General features: G+C 39.9%; 1 protein-coding gene across 10 annotated transcripts in view; it reads right to left on the bottom strand.

Annotated features, from left to right (window-relative positions):
* ARHGAP24 (Rho GTPase activating protein 24) overlaps positions 1 to 24,986 on the bottom strand; it is a 180,417-nt gene that overhangs the window by 3,712 nt on the left and 151,719 nt on the right. For 8 of the 10 annotated variants that reach the window (XM_061479780.1, XM_061479790.1, XM_061479817.1 and 5 more), the window contains 4 exons: positions 16,650 to 16,857; positions 6,625 to 6,757; positions 4,271 to 4,344; positions 3,373 to 3,494 (listed from right to left, as the gene is read on the bottom strand). In XM_061479780.1, coding sequence (XP_061335764.1) covers positions 3,373 to 3,494; positions 4,271 to 4,344; positions 6,625 to 6,757; positions 16,650 to 16,857 — 537 coding nt within the window. Of the gene's footprint in view, positions 1 to 3,372; positions 3,495 to 4,270; positions 4,345 to 6,624; positions 6,758 to 16,649; positions 16,858 to 19,990; positions 20,289 to 21,274; positions 21,411 to 24,986 lie in introns of those variants that run through there. The other 2 variants (XM_061479855.1, XM_061479863.1) reach the window with 2 other exon arrangements.

Below are 24,986 nucleotides of genomic sequence, written 5' to 3'. Positions count from 1 at the left end.
ACAGCACTTTTATTTAGTAGTTTAACAGAAAACAGGCAGGCAAGGGATTTGCAGCTGCTGAAACTATGCCACATTATAGCACAGCATGGAACTAATGCAAAGCACAGTTTGCTACTTGCTGCAATAAATGGCCACCTTTCCTCTTAAGGAGCCACCCCTTGGTGTGCACACTACTTGACTGCACTGTAATTTACACACTGGCATTTACAACTGGACTTGGGGTAATAAAGACGTAAAACTTTATTTTGTCAAGCAGACCCTCATTAAGGATTATTAAGAATATTTCAGGAACAAGGTCAAGGTAGTCAAAATAACCACCCATTTTCCAGCTCCCAGAGAGTCTTCAGATGTACATTGTGCCCTTCTAGTCCACAACTTCCCATTGTGCAATATCATTTCACATACAACTCCTTTGCAGTATTCTAGCTCTGTATACCCCACCGTTTAAAAATACAACTACTAAGAGGAAATTCAATGTAGGTACCTGACAACATCTTTTTTAGTGTTCCTGTTTGTTTATTTGCTAAGGAAAATTCACACATTAGAACTATGCATTTCTAATGGAAAATTTACTTAGCACATTTAGTTGTATTCCTTCTGGGAACATTAGCTGTTATGCGCAGAATTTTGCACAAACATTGCACTGTACTCAGTACTTTTACTACTGCATTGGTCAGGAAAAGATTGCTTCATGATTGGAATTCTGGAAAATCTCTCTTGAACCAAACACAACCAAGTCCTCATCCCCATTATACAAGCATGGTTACCCATAGCTGCATGTTTGACTTTGTGCAAGAAAAGCACTTTGTATCTATCTTCCAAAAAGCAAAGAACAGAGTGGCCATGAGCTCCAACTGATGCACAGTCTTTGTTCCTATACATTTAACTATGCATAGCCCAATTGCAAATCAGCATTGTCCCATGTCAAATCTTGAAGTTACTCTTGAAGTGGAGTCATAAACCTCCTTCATCAAACCTGTTTCTCATTAGTTAAAAAAATTTCCGTTCGATTTTATTTAGGAATGGCTAACTCCTCTCTCCCTACCCCAATTCTTGGTTTGTCTAGACTGTCCCAGTGAGCTGAAGATGTATTGTATCCCATCAGTAAACGTCATCCTGTGAGATACCATTCTCACTGACTCCAATGGTATAAATCAGCTCCGTGACATCTCTCACTAATTCCAGTCTACTAAACAATTTGAAGTACTTTTTCTATTATTTAATGCAAAAGCTTGGAAAAAAAAGGGACAGTTTGCTGCCTGACCTAGAAAAACATTCACAGCAGTTATCTACCAGGCTGCTAAAATCTACAGCAGTGGCAGGGTAAGAGAAACTATTATTCCAGACAGTCTGTCAGTTCTGAAGATGCAGAAATAGGTTAAAATTGAAGTGGTAGGGAGCAAACACACACACACACACACACACACACACACACAAATGTAACTCCTGAGAGATATGGCAAGACAGCGGAAGAGAAGGAAAAAAAGCAGGAAACTCTCTTACAGTTTCTCTTTTCTAAATACCATGAGAGATGATATAAGAGATGTAAAATACAACTGCAATGACACAGTGAAGCTTATCTCTGCACCCCTGCACATCTGATAGTCACCGTGCATTTGAGACAAGTTATGTAGAGAAACCAGGGGGAAGCCACAAAAGTTGATTTAAGAGCATTTGGAGCTGCAGAGGCTTGATGATGCTCATGTACAGTCAATAAACATGCACATACATTGGACACCTGCTCTTGCAAACCATTTTAAGTCAAACGCATGATCAAACAATTCCCTGTGACAATAAGAATCCAGGCATTCAAGTGAACATGATGATTAAATGTGAAGTGTGATTAAGATGAGAAGTATGGCCAGCAGGCTCGAGGGAGGTGATCCTGCCCCCTCTACTCTGCTCTCATGAGACCCCACTTGCAGTACTGCATCCAGCTCTGGGCCCCCCAACACAAGAAGTATGTGAACCTGTCAGGCAAGCACAGAGGAGGCCACAAAGATGATCAGAGGCTGAAGCGCCTCTCCTTTGAGGAGAGTCAGAGAGCTGGGCTTGTTCAGTCTGGGCAAGAGAGGGCTCCAGGGAGACCTTTGAACAGCTTCCATTACATACAGGAGGTCTACAAGAAAGCTTTTTACACAGGCATGTAGTGACAGGACAAGGGTGAATGGCATTAAACTGAAAGAAGGTAGATTTAGATTCGATAGCCAGAAGAAATTCTTCATTACGAGGGTGGTGAGACCCTGGCACAGGGTGCCCAGAGAAGTTGTGGCTGCCTCATCCCTGGCAGTGTTCAAGGCAGTTGGATAGCACTTGGAGCAACCTGGTCTAGTGGAAGGTGTCCCTGCCCTTGGCAGGGGGGTTGGAACTGGATCATCTTTAAGATCCCTTCCAAACCAAACCATTCTCTGAGTCCATATTTAAAAACCCTTTCCACGTGAGATTTTTTGGCTTCTCTGAACTACTGTTCAAAAAGCTAACCCTGACTATTCACTGCTTTCATACATGATTTAGAAACACCATGTTTCTGTTCATAGCTGCATAGTTCTAAGAATTAAAAGGAAGAAGGAGGAAACATAAGTCTTCAGGAGAACAAGCAGATTAACAAAGTGTATGGAAAATTGTATCTGGGAAGGGAAAATCACCATACTCACAGAAAAAGAAGAAAACAACACGCTCTCAAATAAGCTATGGACACTATATTTTTGAGTTTTGGTAACATTTTCAGTGTAGAGTCTGTGTACAGCCGTAATTTCTGAAAATGATAAGTAAATCTCAAATATTAAGCAAAAAGTGTCTGAAGGGAGAAAAAGCATCATGTACTTTATGGAGAATTAAAGTCACAATTTATTATAGGAGGAGATCGGCATGGCCATATTTTTGTCTTAATATAGCAAAATGTTACAGCTGAACATTGTTGTAAATAATAGAATACAGCTGACAATTTGATCACTGGAGTGACAGAGGGATGCAATATATACCACTGCTCTGTGGGGGATTCAACAGGGATCACTGCAGCATGAACCTGTACCAACTTTTTCTCACCCTGAAGAACCACAGGTAAAATACTAACTGCACTCCAACCACACATGCTGAATGAAAACACGCCATATTTGCAGCAAGTTTTGAGAAAAAATGTGCATTTTTAGTGAAGCTGTCAGGCAACAGCACTCTCTTATACAAAGTCTGTTTGCAATGCTCACATTTCAGTCACTTTTATATTAATCTGCAAGATTTAATACAGAAGTTCATTTAGGTTGAAGAATTCTGTGTCTATAAAACAGATAGATGGAAATTACTGCACATATTACACGGACTGTTATGCACTGTTAATAAACCTAAAGACATTCATTATTTCTATTACAAGTTTACCTTCCATGATAGTCAGAGGATCTTCCACTTTGGGGCGAAGAATGTTGGGACCAAAAACAGTAGCCAGATTTTGCACACTCATTTTGTTTATGCCTGAGTAAGACTGGACTTCATCAAGGAATCTGTGGGGAAGAAAGAGGCCTTTAAGGAGGGTGTAAAAAGGAAAAGAAGTCAAAGCACATGATGCTTTCTTAACATAGTTCAATTCTTCCATTCCAAATCCTCATGGAACACCTTGAAACCTCGAGGCTATACTCCTCAACTTCTTCAGATTTTCTTCAAAATGATACATTGGTAACAAAGTCTAAATCTCAATCTGGACTGACTACAAGACAACTCTGCTGAAGACTGGAACTTTCTCCAATGTAACTCATCATCTACTTGCCTCATAGAATATGGCCAAAATGCAAACTGTCAATTTTAAAAAAGTTGATTTTTTTAATGCTGAAAACTCCCTGTAAGTTCACAAATTGCAACTGCGCAAGATGTGATTTTTACAATCTTAGATATATCCATGAAATTACTCTATATACTACAAGATATACACAGTTTTCAAGGATACCGTGCTTCAGGAGTGTACAGCCAGGGAAGTAACTGCAGTTAGAAATGGAATCAGGGGTCCTATAAAGAAGACAGAATATATAAATTTCTACCTTCTTGCGTCTCTTGTGGAGTGCAGCTTGCACTCCTGACAAGAGGGAAGTCATAACTTGTGCACCTTGATAGGGCAAATTAGTAATTAGTCATGCAGTAAACCCATAATTTTAGTGCATTCACTGAAGTTCACTAATCCTCCAACTCTGAGTAATGCTTTCCCTTCAGGGCACATACACAGACAGGTTTGCCTGTGAGCTCACAGTTATAAATACCATAGTGATATTCTTGCAAGAGCACTTACCTACAGATATATTTCAGCAGATTATAATTGACAGCTGGCAGGCTCTTCACTTGTTTCACCAGTTCTATCAGGCCCTTTAAGTGGTTTAAGAAAAAAAAACAAACAAAAGTGGGGAGGCACAGTTTCTTAGTATTTTACCAGAGACTAAAAAAAAGTCAGTAATTCCAATTACAAGGCAATAAACACACCACTGAGACTGCAGCATTAAATGCTATATACAGGTTATCATCAGAAATAGCTTGTAGAATCCATTTTGGATAGGGAAAGCTGTATTCGGCTAACAAGGAGTGACTCTGGATAAAAATAAACAAGTAAATAAATAACTTGGTTTCATCCTGTCTTTCCCTTCTCCTTCACTCTTCTTTTCTGAAAAGCAGCCCCATTCCCCCTGATGATAGCAAGGCTGAGGCTCCCAGGAACTATTCTTTTTTGAAATAATTGGTGTTTTCATATGAGAACCTATTTGGGTATATTACCCAGTTCTGTCCCATTCTAGAGTCAGGCCAATAAACAGTTATTTCAGTGTGCACCCACCTGGGAATGGGACAAGCAGAATATCACACACTAATTTCTGTGCCCTGTGGAAACAGACCCTGGCTGAACTCCTTATCAACCAGTGCCTTTAGACTCTTTTTCAGCATGGGGGTTTTTTTTGGTACTTTTCCACCATCAGCAAAGTTTTGATTACAATACGATACCAAAAAAATGCAAATCAAGATATGTGGATCATGATAGTGCACAAGTTTGCTCTCTCTGCTAAGAAAAACCCCAAGATGCACAGCTCTTTCAGTGACTGCACTTTTAACTTCTGCATGGTGGAAGGTCAACTGAAAATCTAGTCAGACAGCCTTACAGTGATACTGCTAAACCAACATAAAGAGAACTGAAGTGGCTCACCACCTACAGTAATGACAGAATCATATAATCATAGAATAATTAGGGTCCACAAACTGCCAGTACCAACCCCAGCACCAAAAGGCCACTGTAACTTGAACATGCTTTCAAAATGAATTTAATAAAGTGTTCGTGGCCTAATTGCTGAGGATCTACATAAATACATGGTGGATGAAGTTGATATAAAATTACTACAAATTTAATCTGAAAATTAGTATCTCTGCAAATATCAACTGCATGATGTCTAACTGAAGAGCTGTCAGGTGCCTTTGTCTTGGAGCCATACAGCATCAGAGACATTCGCAACACACACAAGCAAATAGCTGCAACTTTAGCTGTGAGGATCCCCTGCCATAACTTGTGCAAAGAGAAGCTCAAATTAAACCAGCTGAACAGCCCACTCCCACCTTTTGCAAGCAGCTGACAAAAATTTGCTCCCTGTAGCAAGCTGTGAAGAGCAGCAAAAAAAACAACAAACCAGTCTGATTTTGGTGGGTGAAAGAGATTATAACCATAGAAGCCACTTTGCCACAGATCTTTCCCCACCCTCCTTTCCATCAGACGGGAACAACTACCACCTCTGCTGTTGGTAGTCATCAGATGAAGGCTCAGAAAGAAGATGGTCTCTCAGTTAGAAAAGAGGGTCTCCTACTCATCTTAATTAATTAGAAGATGAGGTAGGAGAGGTTCCAGTTCCAGCCAAATTTAAAATGTCAGAAAGGAATACACAACTTGGAAAGTAAGGGGAGTACACTGAAACAGAATAAGCCTATTTGTATTGACTTTGAAAAGAAAAAAGCAGGTTTGACCTCATTACCCGTAAGCACACAGAACAATGTAAAAACAAGCACTTAAGTTTTTTTTGTCTTCAGACTAACACATTGTAGGCCCATGCAACTGCAGGACACATATTATCACTCAGATCTCTTATTTTGATTATTTGTGTTTTGTTGGTTTAGAGGAGTCTGGAAGGTGGCCCACTTCCATCTTTTTGAGGCCTTCTGATTCAACTACAAGCAATGAATAGAGTCCGTTGGCCTTCAATTAAAAGTCAGTAAAAGTTGGCTAAAAGTAAAAGTAAAATCCTGACGCTTAGAAGAAAATGACCCCAGCATCTACCATGTCCCTTCCTTTTACAGTTCTGGCCACTGGAAGTTCAGAACGATAATGCATAAAAATATAAGCCTCTTCCATGCAAAATGGAAGCTATTGACCACAATAATGTCTACTTGAACTGAATTCAGCAGTGTGCAATAAATACAGCCAAGTTTATGCTATGGGTCTTTATTTAGACTTCCAAATTACCTAGGTGGCAACAATTTTCATATAAAACCAGCCTCAATTAATAGATGCACACCTTAAATTAAGACTGGCAATCACTAGGTTCTTTCCTCCTCAAAATCAGAACAGGTTTTAACATGCCAGCCTTTTATTTCACTTTACTCAAGTTGCCAACTCACCATTTCCTCATCCTTGCTCAGCATTTTGGCACAGGAAAGAAAATCTTCGTATTTTGCGTATGGTATGACTGGTTCTGGGAGTTCCCTTAGGTACAGCTTAAGCAGTGATGCCACCGTGTGCACATCCGTGTTGCTGTTGGGTTGGAATACAAGTTGTTACTGTGAATCAGAATAATACTGTGAGACTGACAGGTGAAAAACTGCCACATAACTTTTCCACTGTCACTCCAGATTTTACTCTTTGGTAGTATATGCATGTATAGATCACATCTGTAGTCTGTTTTGTTTTGATTATTGGGGTGTGGGGTGTTGTTCTATAAAGAACATAGGATACCTACAAGCAAGTCTGTCACTTCTGCTGATTTATTACTATGGATAATTACATATACGGCATTATTTGCAGGCATAGGCATTGAGAAGATCCTGACAGACATCTCACATCAGGCATGCAAAATCCATCTTAACTGACACTTTTCATTTTCACCTGAGCCAGCAACCAGGCATTCCATTTATACAGTGGGGATTATTGTCCTACAAGAGATGGGCCCAGCTCCCAAAACATACCCAGTATGTTGCAATTCCACTGTATCACCATCTGCTCTGGTATCCATAGTAAGTAAGCAACTTTTAAGGGATACCATGTATACCACAGGAGTTGAAAATTCCCTGCAGTTCTTTCCCTGACACGCTTCTTTTTCCTATGGGCTCCCACAGAATGACTAGCGTGCCGTTTAGCTGTACCATTAAACCAAAAACCTGGATATACTTTACACACAGAACCATAAATTTATGGGAAATGAGTTTTAGCTCTATCCTGTACTGAGTGAGCTAAGGCATTGCAAGTCATCAAATAGAAAATGCCTGAATGCTAACACAACAGGTAACATTATAGGGCTGACAGTCAAAGACCTGGTATGACAAATGCTTTCTCATCATTACATTTGCAGAAACTTTAGTTTTCTTTGGATACACCTAGTAGGAGCCTAGGCTGCTTATCATGCATACTAAAAGTAAGATGACTGGGAGAAAGATCAAAATCACAAGTTCAGAATATGCAATAAAACTTGCATGTTTCTGTGGTGTGTCAATTACACTGTGGTAACTTAGGAGTACTTCTGCGAAAAGAAATAAATAGAAATAGATAAAAACTACAAGTTATCATGAAAAAAATGCTCAAGTTACTTCTGACTCCATGTCTGGGTTTAGCCATTCAGGCATTTATTCAAACCCTTACTGGAATGTTCTACAATGCTTTTTCCCTTGTTTAGATAAAGAGTTCTACTGCAAGCTGATGCCTTCTCCTCTGACCTCTGAAAAAAATCAAGATCATGGATTCTAAATTATGCTAATTTCATTCATAAGAAACAGAAAATGCACAGATATTTCTACAATGCACATCACTGTGGATTTTTTTCCTTTTTAAACATTTTTAAAGGAACATTTTTTAAACTCACAGTCCCTCAAAGGGAACCACTGGTATTTGACGCACTTAGGCTTTGCTAGAGGTATGTTAATCATTATTTTGGAATGATCTTTGTTAAAACAATAATGTCTTTTACTAAGTTAAATCTTAACAAGAATGATGGGAACAACCTTACATTAATGTGGTATGGTAAGAGCAATCTAAGTCAAAATAGAAGAAGAGAAACAATAAAGATCTGTATATATTTAAATGTTATCCACCACCCCCCTCCTCAAAATAAATTCCCAGAGAACATTTCTGTTTCAGTCATGAATAATTCCCAGCCAAAATTCCAAAAAGCTCTACAAGGAAAGCACTAGTGCAAATCCACATTTTTAAGGAAGGTACAAATTCTAATCCCCTGATTGCAGCCCTCTACTTGTAGACTGGCTTGGATTAAAAACAGGAATGGGGTAAACAGTGTTTACCCCACCCTGCTTCTTGGATGCATGCACAACTTACGTAAGGATGTTTCATAGTCAATACTACACATGAAACTAGATATAGTTGTGCTATGTGATGAGATTTCAAATCCTAGCTCAGAGTTGGGCTCTAACCTTGACTTCTACCTAACCCCCAGTCCAGATGCAAAGGAAGTGCACTGACATCCTTGCTAACAAAACTGTTTTTACCACCCAAAGGTTTAAAACCCAGAGCCCGGTAATTTCATAGGTAGCTGCTTGCATGTCTTGTTGCCATTGGAGCTATATTTTAGAGCACAACCATGGCATGCATGACCTGGCAGTTGCCACTATTCAGCCTTATCCAAGAAGCAAATTTTAGACAGAGATCTTCAGTTTCCTAAGTTGTCGGTGCTTCAGGAAAGCAAAAAACAAATACAGAGGGAAAGACTTTAGCTAGCCAGATTCTGAAGTACAGCAGCAGCCAGAGAAACCAGATGTGAACTAGCAACCTTAGGACACTGCAACAGGAAAGCGAGAACAGACATCGATCTGCAGAGAATTTTACTCTGATTGCTGGGCACTGATGGCCTTTATGAAGATTTTATTATTACTATTTTATTATCGTCATGTCTTGCTGAAGAACTGAATAATATCTTGCCAGAGACTATTTGCATAAAAGAGCGGCCTTTCCAAAACATAAAAGATTCAAACAGGTGGATTGAGAGAAATTACTGAGAACATTAAAAGTTAGCACACTGAGCTCCCAGTGAGGGGGTTAAGGAATATCATCTTCCCTCCTTTGTACTGCCAGGATCATGCTTTGTGCAGAATAATTTTACCCTAGTCCCTCAGTGTGAAGTGGAATACTTGCTTCTGCTGACCAAACGCGAGGGCAATACTGCAGATTGCCACAAGATGGTGGAATTGAAAGATAATATTTTGGAAAACGTGTTTTGTTACCTTTATTTTTTTTCCCCTAAACTGTACTGGAACACTGCTTAGGACTTCATCTTTCTATACAGAAATTACCATATGGATTTTGGCAGCATAAACAAACATATGTGTACGCACACACACTGCCTGCAAAGCTCTTTGAAATTTTTAATTCTATTTAGCAACAGTTAGACAAAAGCCACAAACTTTCTACTTTTAAAGTAACTATTGGTATGAAGATGCCAATACTTTTCCAAATAATGGAACTAAAAGAATGCTTCACATACACTGAGGCCTGATTAGACCTTGGGAGTCTAGCAGCACTTTTTCCCTGGTTTGTTTTACAATACAGTGGGCAACTTAAAAATGGCAGACTTTAGTTTTAATCCACCTGTATTTTAGGTGTTTCAATCCACAAATCCCATTAAGTGCATTTCAGACACAGAGGACAGCTGTTTCAAAGGAGTGCGGCACTGCAAGCTCTCTTGAGGATCAGGAGCATTTATTCCCTTTCCAACCTGCAGTGTTCTATCCACAGTTTAAGTCAACCAGCAGCATTTATATATCTGCCTTGAGGGCATTTGTGTAGTTTGTAAGACATGGATCTTCCCAGGGCCAGTAGAGGACTTTTTTCTAGACTTTGTCCAGCTACAACTGATCAGTTTCAGACAAGGAGGTATTTCTCCCTTCAAACCTGGCCTTGCTTATATTCTAGGGCCATTACAACTACAGAAACTTAATGATTATACCCATCTTGGTATTTCTTTTGATATCTGACAGTGTAATATCAAAGTGTTCCATGATAACACATTCATAATTAACATGATTACAAGTGTTCATTAACAAGTATTAAAATAGAGCATGTCAAATTCCAGCAGAAAATCCTCTGTTATCTAAATTGGAACAACCCTCATTAATTGAGGTGGACTTTCTCCAAGTGCACAATGAACAATTCTACACTTGAAATGGGAAGAACAAAGCACAAAGCAGAAAACTGAATTCAATACAAAAAGCATCAGCAAGCTGAGAAACAGCCTACTTTGGCACAACATGGTGGAAAGTTTGAGAAAGATTACTCACCCCACCAAAACGTTAATACTGCTTTACTGTTGATAGGTTTCCAAAGGAGCATCCCCCACTCCACCACTGTCCATACAAAGGCATTCCAAATGCAAATGCATCACTCATCACACCACACGTATTCAAAGCCCCATTCATCTGAACTTTGTCATCAATATCCCTCATGGCATTGCTGTTTTGACAGCACTTTCCTTTGTGATACCACAGACACTGTGGAAGTGGCTGTCAAACCGATTACACTGCCTGGAGATTTTCACCCTCTCTGCCATGAACAAAAACTACTGAAGCCCACCAGGCCACCAGAAATCCAGTCATAACCCTCACACATGGACAAGCAGACAGCATGTTCAGTGAGCTGCAGTCAGCGCTTCAGAGCACAAAGCCAACAAGCCCCTCATAAACTCTCACAAAGGAAATACTAACAGAACAAGGCCACATTACAAAAAGATTAATGCTGTGCCAAAAATAGCTCTAGATCATGATGACACATAAACAGTCTGCATAAAGAACAAACAGTAGGGAACAACAAGCTGCGAGGCTATAATTCAATTTAGGAGTTCTGGTAATAATACATCAAGAACAGTACAGTTCAAACAGTCTGTGAATCGGTACCTCCTGGTATTACTGGAATTACAGCTCCATCATTTCAGATGTGTCACAGATCACAATCCTGGAAACAGTCTCCCTCACCAACATACGCTGTACCCACTGCAACATCGGCTGACTGTGTCCCTGCTTAGGTGCATCCATGTCTATAGAGTAGCTCTCAGACGAGTATAGATGTTTTCCTGACATGGCAGGATGAGTTCCTAACTGGCTGCCCAGTGTATACCTTTAATGCCAGTCTGCAGACAGCTTAAAGGAGATGGTAGAGCCCATGATAAACCAGTGATGAAACACAGAGTAAGCAACATCAAGGGAATATTACAAATGTGCATAACTACATGTAGAGAGAATCAGAGTACCGTTACTGCTGAGAAGCCAGTACCCAGAGGCTAGGAGGGCAAAGTTCGTGTTCAATAATGTTATAGTGAATCAGAAATGGTTAAACTGATTTTGGAAGTCAAGCTTTGGTCCAGAAACTCAAAGGTCAGGTAAAATGCATAACATTTGATTGTCCTATATGATTTATTCTATAAGCATTACTCTGTATATAATTTTCCTATATAATGTGTATCTAGCACAAGCAGTGTACTGTGCCTAACCTACGTATCAGATGAAATTTTGCCTACAACTTGTGAAACATATGAAAGCATTTCCCATTTTAAGCCCTGAGCTGCCTGTCCTCTTCTCCTTGCTGCTGCAAGAGCCTGGCTCTACCTTACATTAACAATTATATCAATTCTTGTTTTACTGCTTAGACTGAGAGAAAAAAAAAAAGAATGCATATTCTGCTCCTTTGTCCTTGTGCTTATGATGTTTACAATCTATGCTACCCTAGAATCATAGAATAGTTTCAGTCAGAAGGGACTTTCAAAGGTCGTCTAGTCTAACCCCCTTGCAATGAGCAGAGACACCCTCAACTAGATCGGGCTGCTCAGAACCACATCCAACCTAGCCTTGAGTGTCTCCAGGGATGGCCAGGAATGAGTTATTCAGGGAGCTAAGTACCACAAGCAATTCTGAAGATCAGCAGACTCTATTTCCAAGTTAGATATCCACTTCAATAATTAGCAGCTAATTTCATTTGGGCTAAAAAGTGATGCTTTAAAAGCAACAATGATGACAGCAATACAGAACAGACAAGTGAAAAGACAAACTATATGGAAGAATATTAAAATTTGCTTAGAAAAATTTAGATCCTTAAAGAGGGACAATGTACTCTTTTAAGAAAGGTAGGCAGAGAGGCCTAAGAAACAAAAAAAAATCCACCAGCTCCAGTGAATATACTGCTAGGTTGTCCAGAAAGACTGTTAAGGTTCTGCAAGATTTTGCAGGGATTATAAGTATATATAAAACATGGAAAATCACCACAAATACGCTACCTGTTCTTGCCTACTGGAAGAGAAAGCCACAGATCTTGCAACCCTAAGAAAGGATGCTTTAAAAAACCCAGTCAGACCTTCCACATAGTAACAAAACGTCATGCTTTCTTAAAGGTGACCATGGCCATCTAAGAAGTCATTTGTCACTGACAAGGGAAATACCTGGCTGCTTTTTTTCTTTTCTTTAATCACAGCTGACACACCAACTCCATTTCTGAAACTGAAATTTATGCAAAGCAACTACAAATGTTCATTCACTGCCAATAACTAAAAACACACTCCCCTACAGCAGGATACCAATTAAACTGATTTAATGACCCTTGCATCACATTAGAAATGTGTCTCCTAATGTATATTTAATTGCTAGACTAGATCTTTAAGTTGTGCCATATGCAGAGGTTATTTCTGCTAGCTAGTTAGAAAAACGGCTGGAATTAGAAAGGATGTAGAAGAGGCTCCAGAGGCACAACTGATGAGCAGACTGTGAGGATCAGGGAAGGAAGCCTGGAACAGGCAGAAGCAAACTAAGAATTTTCCCAGTTGTAGCAGCTGTACCTCCGCTTTCTATGACTGTGAAAAATACTGATGGTCCAGTTTTCATACTAAAGGGCCTGGGATGTTGGATGTTTCAGGTCAGTGTGGGTCTTCTCATTTTGAGTTTCACACACTGGTTCCACATACACACAGCTCATGATTCTTCAGCAACACCTCATCGAACTATGAGATCAAGATCAAATTAATACATTAAGGGTTTTGCCACTCTCCAACTTGTCCTGTCCTGGACTCACTTTGCACGTTATAAATGACTTCAGAATCAGAACATCCAACTGCTAACTCATGTGAGAGCTACCACTTGTCAAACACATTTCATGTTTCAAAACATGGCTGCATTTTCCTTTAAGCAAAGCTGGTTTACTACTTCTACTACTGAGTTTACTACTTCTACTGCACTTGTTCTGTGGTCCTCTTTGCCAAAAGGCTGCAGACAGGAATGCAAGAGGCAGCCTATATTGTTTAGTCATGGTGACAGCTTACTGTAAAGAAGTGACAGTTCAAGTAAAGATTGGCTTCCATGAATGAAGAACTGTTTTATAAAATTTCAAGGCCAGACCAGGTTGGATGGGGCTTTGATCAACCTGGTCTCATGGAAGGTGTCCCTGCTCAATGCAGGGGGGTTGGAACTAAGATAATCTTTAAGGTCCCTTCCAACCAAAACCATTCTGTCATCTATATATGGGCAACGTCTCCACATTACCATGGACAGCAGATGAACTCTGCAGAAGAGAAGATCTGTGCCTTTGGACTCCATCCCCCAGTGGATGTAAGGTCATGATGTCAGAGATGACATTTCAAAGCAGTACTAATCATGGCTGGATGATCTTACCTTTGTTTTTGCTTTTAATTCTAGAGGTCATGTATTTTACTGAACTAGCTAAGAAAGCATAAAAGAACAAGGATTATATATAGAAGCCTACACATGTATGAAAGCCTCTTCACTTGTTCTAAAGTCTTTGTTTGACTTACATGCACTTATACACAGAAAAAATGTCAGTATGAAAACTGGCAAACTCCTCAAACATCAGCTCTTTGTATTAGTTCCAACACAGATGACAGCAGCTAGCTTTTTTTCCCAGAGCCAGTGACCCAGCACCACTAGAGAAGTGTGACCTGGATTCCATTGTTTCACGCCATCAATAGAACCATCAGCTCAGCTCTAATTGCAAAAATCTTTACTGATGTTTCAGAACAGGTAAAATGTAAATTAATAAACAGAAGCTAGGCAGATCTTGCACTACTGGATTTTTAACTAATAATACCATACAATTACAGATTAAACAGTGATCTTGAGATTCATGATGGAAAGCAAGCATGAGCCCCTAATGTATATGTTTTTTTCTTTAGTCTTGAGCAATGTTTCATATTGTGGCCACTTTCCAAGAGCTCGACTTGCCAAATAGGTTGCATCAAACCTAGATACCACACTGCTGTTCAACACAATGACAAGCTACCCCAAAACAAGGTAATCACATAGGCATTATAAACACTGTGAAATGAATCTCACCTCAAAAGCTTATGAAAGAGCAAAAGGTTGGAGAACAAAGTAGATGCACAATGGAAACAATGGCAGAGAGACAGAATTTATGCCTGCTTGACTTCTGGGCCATTGCTACACCTAAGTCAAACTGCTCCAAACTTAAATGTAAGAAAGTAAACAGCAAAAGTACCCTTCACAATGAGACACACAGACATACAAGGTCAGTGTTCTATAAATTTTCAGCTTCAGAAGCAGAACTGCAGGACTAGCAATTTATAGGCAACTCCTGCTGATGTTTCTAATTGCTATAGTAGAAATTATGTGCGTTCTTCACAGCAGTAGCATGTAAAATATCTTCTCCTTTTCATCTACTAAAGCTCAGCTAGCATGCCTGTTCCTGGGCTCATTAGTGCGTGCTACAGATGTTGCTACATAACCTTGCAAAAAATTTTTTCGTGGCTAAGGCCTGGTCTCATTTGTTTCAAGTAGATAGAATTTGCGCACCCCTTTCAAGCTGTACCTCTCAGTGGGTGTTCAGTACATTATCTTCCTGGAGCTGGGGATTACTTGTTTTCTGAAGCATTTCCTCCACAATTATTTGGCTCAAAGACATAGAAAATAATAACCTTCTGTTTCTGCCATTTGCCTACTTGTATCACTGGTAGATATGACCAGTAATATCTATTTTAATGTCCAAGTAAGAAAAACATACTGTCCTGGTTTCAGAATCCATTTTCCTTACCCATGGCTTAAACCACAGCACATACCCAATGGATGCTTCTTTACCATTTTTAAATAAGTTACACAGTATTTGAGCAGTCACGGAGTATACTACAAATATTTATCAGCTAACACTGTCATTTCTTATAGTCCTCTAGCTCCTTAAAGCTATTTTCTGGTCAATTATCCTAACTTTCACCTTCCAATGAGAAACTAATAAGCCTCACAGGAAGACAATTGACTTTTCCAGAGCATTATGAATCTCTTGACATTTCTTAAAGTGAGGGTCAGGACTGAGGAAACTGCTGGAGATAACAACAGCATTGCAGATGTTTGCTTTCTGTGCACCTATAATACACATACCGCCATGTGTAACAGATTTGCTCACTTCATAGGAATAGGGAAGGGAGAGAGGTAAAGGATTTCCAGCAATCAGGTCCATATCATGCCATGTTTTTGCACTAAAACATCAAGTATGCTCTCCTTCCTGTTACTTGCATTGCTACCATTCAAAGGTCCCACAAAATAAATGCAACCTTTCTCCTAACCCACATTAGACCCACCGAATTGGAGTGAAGTACCCGGATTCCAATTTGGAGGCTTATTACAGATGTCACTTAGGGCACATGCTGAGGACAACCACTGTCTAACAGCCTTGGGAAATGGAATTTCATTACTACCATATTAACTCCAATCCAAGTTAAAAAGTCTATGCGGCATTCATAATCCACTGGTTCTCTTTCTCTAATTGCACACTCTGAATATGTTGACTACTGCACAAAAATTAATCTTACAGAAGGCTAAAGCTAAAAGCTACAGCTGTGTAGAGAGGACTGGGTTCTTCCTTGGCCCAGAAAATCCTCATTAGTTTTTGCAAGACTGTACAAATTTTGGAATACAAATTGGACCTGGACCCTCAAAACCATGTAGGTTTGTTATTATGGTCTTTTATTTTAAAGACCAAAGGCCCAAAATTATAAAGGAATACATAAAAGTAGACTTGCCTTCCAGTCAGTTTTATAGGTAAGAAAACATCTTGAACTTGGTGATAAGAGAAATTCTTCTTTTGTGGAACTGACTAAATGCCAGCATCACCACTGTGTTTCAAACGATACCAAGATCAAGGCAATCCAGATATTTTTGATTGAGCCAAACCATTAGCAATACTTTTCTTAACCAGCTTTTCGCAAATGGAAATTCTCCAGAAATCGCTTTGAAATCGGACATCAAAGCCAGAAATAAAAGAAGACACTTTACTGCCATAATAGGAAACATATATAAAAACCTGCAAGACCATGTCATTCTGTCTGTTGCTGCCACGTGTTTTACAGTCCTGTGGGTCAGTCAGTAGAACAGATTGTGTCCTGTCTAGGCTTCAGGGGGTTGTGAGAGATGGAGGATTTTACCTGTCAAAAGAAGGCTTCTCTCCACAGTCAAATGCATCCTGTAACTCCTTGACAAGATTAGCCTGCCCAGGCAGTCGAAAAAGGCCTTCTTCCTTCAGCCCCCGTTGTCGAATAAAATCCACACACTGTTCCACCAACATCGGAGCCAGGCGGTTCCCATAGCGCTTTTCATATCGGACAGTATCTTCCAGCTTCTGGCCAAAAATACCTGCATGAAAAAGAGAGCTGTGACTTGATTGAGATCCATTAAAAAACATTTGAGGAGCCAATGTTTTCTATTACAACCCATACAATTTACCGGTCGTTTAAATGCATGTATAAGTCTCCCTTCTTAAGAATAAAATGCTAGATTCTGCCTTTATATTCTCATGGAAATACAATGCTGACATATTTTACAGCAAGGCTTGAAATAATTATTTAAAATATAATACTGTAAATGACTTTTCAGATCATAAACACAAAAAAACAAGAAGTAAAACAAGCAGGATTTTCCATCACAAACATTCTGAATCAAGTGGTATCTCCATTTTCCTTGGTTCACGCCTATTAAAAGAACCCTAGTTCCTGTACCAGTTTCAATGGCATACAAACATTACCTTTACACACGGAGAGCAAAAGATTTATAAATATAACTCAGGATTTTGTTCTTACTAAACCAACTTACTTGGGTTTCTCACATAAACAAAGATTACATTCCTGTAACATATTACCAATTGCATTATCTCTGTCTGCTTTAGCAACAATAAATTTTATGCATGAAGTAAAATACTGACATAAAGGTTGAAATACATCAGAGAAACTGCAGGGAAGCTGCATTTGTATTTAACCTCAAAAGAACATGGATTTATTTTTTTTTCTTGACAGAATTAACTTCAACTTCTGAGGGTATCATTGATACCACTGGAAAGACAAATACTCGTCATAACTTATTTTGCCTTTCAAACAGCAGAGCCAGCCATCATAGACAACATCACAGTAACGTTCAGCCATGCCACCTGTGATGGAAGCTCTCACTTGAGACCACCATTTGTTGAATAATATTGTGGCTGAAGTGAGGCAATTCAATTTCTAGATAATAACAAGACAATGAATAGTTCTAAGACAGTCATGATCAGAAACTAAAGACCAAATAACTACCTATGCTTGGAAGGCTTCTTTTCCAATTACGCACATTATAAAGCGTGTGAGTGGTAAGGCAGTAAGTCAAATTGTGCCCTTCACTGAGCATACACTGGTTTAAAAAGATCCAACAAGGAGAATAGAGTTGTTTTGGTTTGCTTTTTCTAAAGAAAGCCCAAAGTTGTGCTAGTCAGCTTTTGATTTGGCCCAAAAAATTTATTCACCAATAAATTACAATTACATGAACAAGTAACCACAAGCTAAGGTAGCATTCAAATTGAAGCATCCTTCAGTATAACCTTCAATGTCCACATTTTTCCTCCAACAAAGAAAGGTAACTCACACCTCAGGGCAAAGTTGCCTTGCATATGTTCCAGGATGTTATGGCAAGCAGGCAGTAAGCTGCTAGTTACCATACTGAAGGTTTGGGGTTTGTATTTCAGCGCAATTATTTTTACTGTAGCACAGGAAATAACCGGAAACAGAAACTGATGTCCAGTTAAGATACCCAGAAAGCATTCTGAGATGCAGAGCAGCATGTTTTATGATTTCTATGGTACCCCCACTACAGATGCCAAAACCAGGACTAGGTAAGGAATATCCACATCCCACAGTCACTCTTTATTGGCTCATTTTTTTTCATGTTGTACAAAGCCCAAAAGTTAGCAAGTAAAGAAAGAATTTGTGAAATTTCAGACCAAGTCAAGCTTAGAAGAATACCGCCCAATGTGGAATACTTGATGTCCATAAAGTTCAGCCTCTTCATGCTGGCAGAAAAGTTAAAGTATGTTTTTTTAATTCTTACATAAAATACTTTTTCTTTGAATTAAGAATTAAAAATCCCTAACCCCCCTAAACTGCCTGTGGGGATGGCAGGAATATTAAACGCATGAGGTAAAGATTGTTGCTGGTCGACATGGAGGAAATCCTCAAGTCACTCCATTTGCTAAAATAAGGAGGAAGGTCCACTGAAAGTCAGTTAAGGAATCTGTGTGATTATGGGAGTTTAAGGATTTTCAAAGTCCTTATCCAAGAAGGCTGCTGCTCAGTTCCCTCCCTTCTGGCCAAACAAGCCCCATTTCCTCTGCCTCTCCTCAAAAGGCATAACCATCTTGGTGACCCTTTACTTCTTTATTCAACTTCCTCAGATTGATCTCCCAACTCACATACACATACACCCTTTTATTTAATGTATACAATATTTGGAATATGATCTAAAAATGCTGAGCAGAGGGGATTAATCACTTCCCTCTCTCTGCTGGCTCTCCTCCAGACTGCCGACAAACCTTCCTTGCTGCTAGGTCCGCTGCTGGCTCACATCCACTTTACTGTCTCACAGGGTACCCAGGTTCCTTCTGCAGAGCTGTTTCCCTGGGGTTATTCCTTTTTAGCTATAGGACTTGGCCATCCTCCTCCAATTTGTCTTATGAACATACAGTCTGAGCTTCCCTTCAACAGCCCATGAGATCTCTTGGTTTTAAACACAAGAGGTTTTGCCTCTTTCCAAACAAAATTAATCAGTATAAGATAGGATATTCCACTTATATGATGTACAACTCACGCCCACTGGCAGTACGATTAGTATAAATTAGCTTTGTCCTACTGGCTATACTTTCTTCTGTCTATGCTAACATTCTTTAATCATTCACGTGCATATTGGAGCTTACACTTGCAGAGGAAAGACTAAGTTGTCAAACCTACCAGACTGCTCTGAAACTCCTATTAGTAATGACACTGCAGTCAAAACAAATCACTTCATAGTAATACATTTTTTGGTATGCTGCCTCCCCTCCCTCCCTCCCCCCCCCTTTAATTTTGTTATCGTATCTAGCAGATAACAAAATCAGAATAAGAGGGTTTTGCACAGGTGGGAGCAAAACCTGTTCTTGTATTTACATAAACACAAAATGTATTGAAAACATGTGCCAATCATAAATTGTTAATGCAACCATAAAGCATTAAGTTGGCTGAAACTAGTGTCAAAGAGTATTTTTTAAGACAAGTAGAAAGTAACAAGTGATTCACACATAAAAGCTGGCATATATTAACAGATATGACAAACTTGGTTCTGTGTTGTACCAGCAAATCACAAGTACTGAATGAAGAAAATCTTAAAAAAAAAAAACACCCAAACCTGTATCTGAGGAAAAATAAAACCTGGTATAATGGAGAGTGACAAAGGAAAAAAAAACAAGTAATCCAAATTGGAGCCTATCATTTACCAGATCTGGTCCCATAAGTGTAAACATTGCACCGTTTCTATTACTGACTTCAATAAAGTACATTGTAAATTAAGGGACTTGTATTGAAACACTTAAAATACACATAGCTAGCAATGCCTAAAGGAGAGACAGAAAAACTACACCGCTTGTCTCAGATTTGACAGGTTGGATTCAGATCCTACACAATCTTCAGAACACAGCTGCATCAAGTCTGGTTCCATATATACTTCATGGCTGTAAGGGTACGTGTATGAGCCCCCATCTTCACATGTCAGATAAAGCATAAGAGACTTGGCTCCACATCTAGATAAATGGTCATAATACCATGATAATATCATACCACACTCAGCTTTGCAAAGCTCATAGCTAGTGTAAAAATGTTGACAGCCATGTAGTAACCTGGAGTTAAAACTTAATCTCATGGAAAAACACCATGTTTTTTTCCATGTGTGGTGCTTCTGAAGTCACCATTTACTACACTCCGCATCCTCCATTTGTTTGGCATTGGAATTCATCTCAGGCAGGCTTGGTTTGGTTTTAAAGTCTATGCTGAACTTCTCCAAAGGAAGCGTTTCCTCCAGCTAGCACGTGCACAACACTGCACCAGGCAGCACTTGGCCCTGAAAGGGATCAGTCATGATAAGCCTGCATAAATACTGACTTGAAGTTACAGACTTGCTGATGCCTTATGGAAAAAATACTCTGGTGCCAGGGGCAGAAGTGGTGGAAACATGACAACTTTGTTTCCACACCATGTTGTCATAACTTCTGCCTTATCTTTCTGGTATCTGTTGGGCTTTTTACTGTTTTGGAATAAAAGCCATGATCACTGCCCTGCGAGGTGCACCTTCTCTCACTGTCCCTTTCTAATGCTTTTACCCCCTCTTATGTTTCAACTACAGAGTTACTGCAGATTAATAGGTTACAAAGAGTAAGATGTTGGCTATTACAAAATAAAGGTAATGCTGTGAAGAACTGTGGTTGCAAACATACAGCTACTTTAGTGATTGCCAGAGGCAGACAAGAGTGAACGCTATTAGCTATACCTGCTCACTATTAGCATCTCCTTTACAGAGAAGCAAAGACAGTCCAAGTTCTGGAGACTACAGTATAACCAAAACCAGAGATAATTTCACAAGTAAATTTCCACTACAGTAACTAAACAATAACAGCTCTGTGAACGAAATAAATGAGAGCCCTCATAACTCATGTTATAATCCAAACCCAAGTTCTCCTAAATCTCAGCATCTCCAAAATCTGGAAATGCAGAGATGACAAGCTGACCTGTGGTTTGGTTTATCCTTGGGATAAGGTGCCAGAGGGGAAACAAACAAACAAAACCAACAGGAAACCTTGAGATTCAGGATGGCAGCAGCTTGGCTTCCTAAAAGCAGGCAACAGGAAAACGTACAGAATTCCAGCTCTGGCCGGTCATTAGATTTAATCAGCAGAACTGCTTTTTCAGAGAGGCCCTTGTATGTCTTTAAAGCTATATCCAATTAAGCCAAGATCATGCATAACATCAAAGAGGAAAATCACATGCTAGTAAAGGGCATGCCGAGTGGTTATTCATTAACTAGAACATTCCTGCAGCAGAAGTTTTGTAAACATTTTGAGAAACTAGGTTTCCAAGCCTAACAGATACCTATAAAGCTTATGGAAGACACTACAGTGCTATACCCAAATTCTGCATTTGTCTAAAGAGTTGAGAAAACGTGGTAATTTCAGTGTTCACAGTTAGAGTGTGTTTTTAAAATCTAAGAATGCTATTAGTCAATGATTTCCTTAGCTGCTGAGCATAGGCAGGGGTCACACTGCAGGTCTATTGACTCCACACTTCTGATTAAGAATAAAGGAGAAGGATTTAGGCAGTTGTCTCCTTGCTCTATAATGAACAGCTTGAAAATGCTAGAAAATGCTCTAGGTCTACCACAGCACGTGCATTAAGTGAGCCAGGTTTGTGCTCTCCCAAGCCACCTCACAGCAATTCAGATGACAGCATGATTTTCAGAGAGCATAAAGCACAGACCGCTGATGCTTTCAACAGAGGGCCCACGCCTGTACATGTATTCTCTCCATGTGCAGCCCTTCCAAAACATGTTCTGAGTTATAGGCTATACTGATCAGAAAGGGTCAGTTAAGGTGAAAGGAACCGATCTCAGCTTAGGATGTGAATGGGAATTTCTATTCTCTCTCAATTCTACATCAGTAATTCATTGACAGTGAAAATAACAGATCAGGTGAATGCCTTTCTACAGCAGGGCTGAGAACAAAGATCCTGGAGTAACACAGAGAAGTGGCTGTCACGGCCACAGAATTCTTAATATAGGGGGTCTAATTATTATTTCTTCTCAGTTTTCTCCAGTGTTCCCCAGCACTAAGTGCTCTTCTCAGAAGGTCAAAGGCAGGGAGTATATTCTTATTCTTCTTCTTTACAGGATTTTGTAACATCCAGGAGAGGAAAAATCCCACCAAAATTAGCAGAGGCAGAATTTTGTTCCCTGACTCATTCTCTTTCCTTCAAGCCTTCTCCTACCCCACAGTCAGTAGGATGCCAGCAGGAGATAAGATAAAACTCCTGCCCTCCTAACACTGGAGGTTACTGCCTAGAAAAGACAAATCTAAGTAAGAGCAGAACTAGCTACAGGCTGGAAAGGAAGAGAGGCAATTTTAAAAAACATCACTGAGAACTTACCACAGGCAATCACATCAGGGCCTGCACCATTTCTTTGGCTGTGACCAATGCTACCTCCACCACCAAAACTCTGCTCACCCAAATTCAACATGCTGTTCAATGTTCTCACCACTGCATGCCAGCAAAGTTACCCTCAGCTACTGCTTTCTCTGCTTACCCTGCTTGTGCCCTCAGGAGGTTACTCTGCTGGTATTTCAACAGAGGGCATCTTCTCCAAATTGGATTTTAAAGATGCTTGGATCTGTCTCTGTTCAGATGCTGCCACTGAGCACTGACTTCTATGACATAACTTCCAAACAGGCCTGACATTTAATTTTTTGATGCTTATCACAATACAGTTTTGATCTGAATTTCCAGGAAGGGTTCTGCACCTTGTATTATTGGTGAAGATGATGATGTATCTCTGCCTAAACACACAGTGTCATGATTGCCTTGTAGTTCTTCCAAAGACAATGTTTTTTTTTGTTGTTGTTGTTTATTTTCTGCATCGTGTTGCACAGCTGAAAACTAACTGATTTGCCTTATGCAAGTATGAGCTAGGTTTGCAGAATGTTGGTTTTGGGGTTTTCATACTTAGGTAGACAATCTACAAGTAAGAATTCATCCAATTAATAAGACGATTGTAGTTAGCTTTATTTGTCTTTACAACCATAGTAAAAGCTTGACTGAAAGACCAATAAATGTTCATATTTCTGTTGTCTTCAGTGGGACATGGACCTAGTTAAACATGCACACCCAGAATTCTACAGCTCTGATTTAGGGGCCTTGTGACCACGCTCTTGACAGAAATCATGTACGAGAAAGTAACTGGAACAACATGTAGGGTAAAGCAAATTAGCAGCATGGCCTCCATCACTCTGCCCTCTGCCTCAAGTGTTGCAGCTTCACTTGGGCTTTTTCACATGAAGAGTTTATGTGTCAGTACATACGGGGACAGAATCAACAGCTGCAGCTCTTCCTGGAGCTAAGGCTGCAGTCAGGCACAAAAGCAGCTGTCTGCAAAATTATCAGGTAATCCTTTATTCAACTTCCAAATATTTCCCAAAGAGTTAAGTGTATAAACAGGGTACAGACAGCTCTAATTCACACCAACACCTTGAAATGCACTAGAATACTTCAAACAGACACATCCACATCCTCCTGGCCAGTCTCCAGATGGACTGAACTCTGGCAACCAAGGGAAATGCCGGCCTCAGGGTGGAAGGGAGGGATACAGGGGGCAAAAGGCTTTCAAGGCTCTCAGCTGCAGGCAATAGCTGATCTCTGCTGTAGTTCTGCAGAACTACAGAATCACTATGATTCTCGTTTCAAGGCATTGCCCCTGACTGTCTGCACAGACAACCCCAAAAAGCAATGACACCAGCACAGCACTACTGTGTCTTGTGAGCAAAGAGCTGCATGGTCTTGCAAAAGGACAAATGGCAGCATGGAGGAACAGTTTAGGGAAGAGGAGGAGATGAAGACAATTGTATTTCAAAAGAACTGTGTAAGAGCATTTCTCACCCTTCAGAATAACATGAAAATTTAGCCCTTTAAACTTGGATTTCTCTGTCCAGCATAGTTTTTAAGGCAGCACCAATATTATCTTCTTCCCTCACACAAAGTTTTTGTCCTCATCATAGAGATAATTTCTCCCCACCCATCCCAAGCACAGTGGCAGCTTATCATCACTTGTCATCTCTCTTAGACATGTGTTTCCAGCAGACATATTTTGAAAGCTAGCACCCTCTTTGCCCTTCTCTCACCAGTACTGCCATGCTCTGCTTCAACAGGAGCATGTGCAATGTAGAAGAAAATTGGCTTTAAATATCTGTATGCAGCAGGTGGAAAGGCAAATGCAAGCTTCAGGGAAGCAGGATGAAGTGGCAATGCAGCATTTGCAACAGGACAGTGCACTGTAGGGCTACACTTCATCAGAAATCTCTGAATCCAAGGACTTGGTCTTCAGCACAGATGCTGCATTTATCATGCTGCTTCATGTTGCTTCGCTCCCTCTCTTCTCCCCCTCCTCCCACACAGACAAAATGCAAGCCCAAACTCTTATCCCTGATGTTATGCCAAACCACAGATCTGATTCCCCCACTGCTCTCGCTGATTTTTGCTCAGAGGCTCTGCAATAATCTTGTCTCAAGCCACCTCATTCAGGCATCCCATTCATGGGTTATTATGTAGAGGAGACATATCAGCTGGCTAGCTACAAACAAATGAACAAAGAAGTAAATAAATCATTTGTGGAATGTTGGCATCTGCATTGTTTAATACCTTTTGTTTCGGTACTCTCATCTGCCCCTGCACACACAG

Source organism: Pezoporus flaviventris, unplaced genomic scaffold (genome assembly GCF_033815535.1).
Source record: "Pezoporus flaviventris isolate CSIRO_AGI_PZ_B2104156 unplaced genomic scaffold, CSIRO_AGI_Pfla_v1 ptg000002l, whole genome shotgun sequence".
Classification (NCBI taxonomy): Eukaryota; Metazoa; Chordata; class Aves; order Psittaciformes; family Psittacidae; genus Pezoporus; species Pezoporus flaviventris.
The sequence above is the reverse complement of the archived record's forward strand: the minus strand, read 5'-3'. Positions and strand labels throughout refer to the sequence as shown.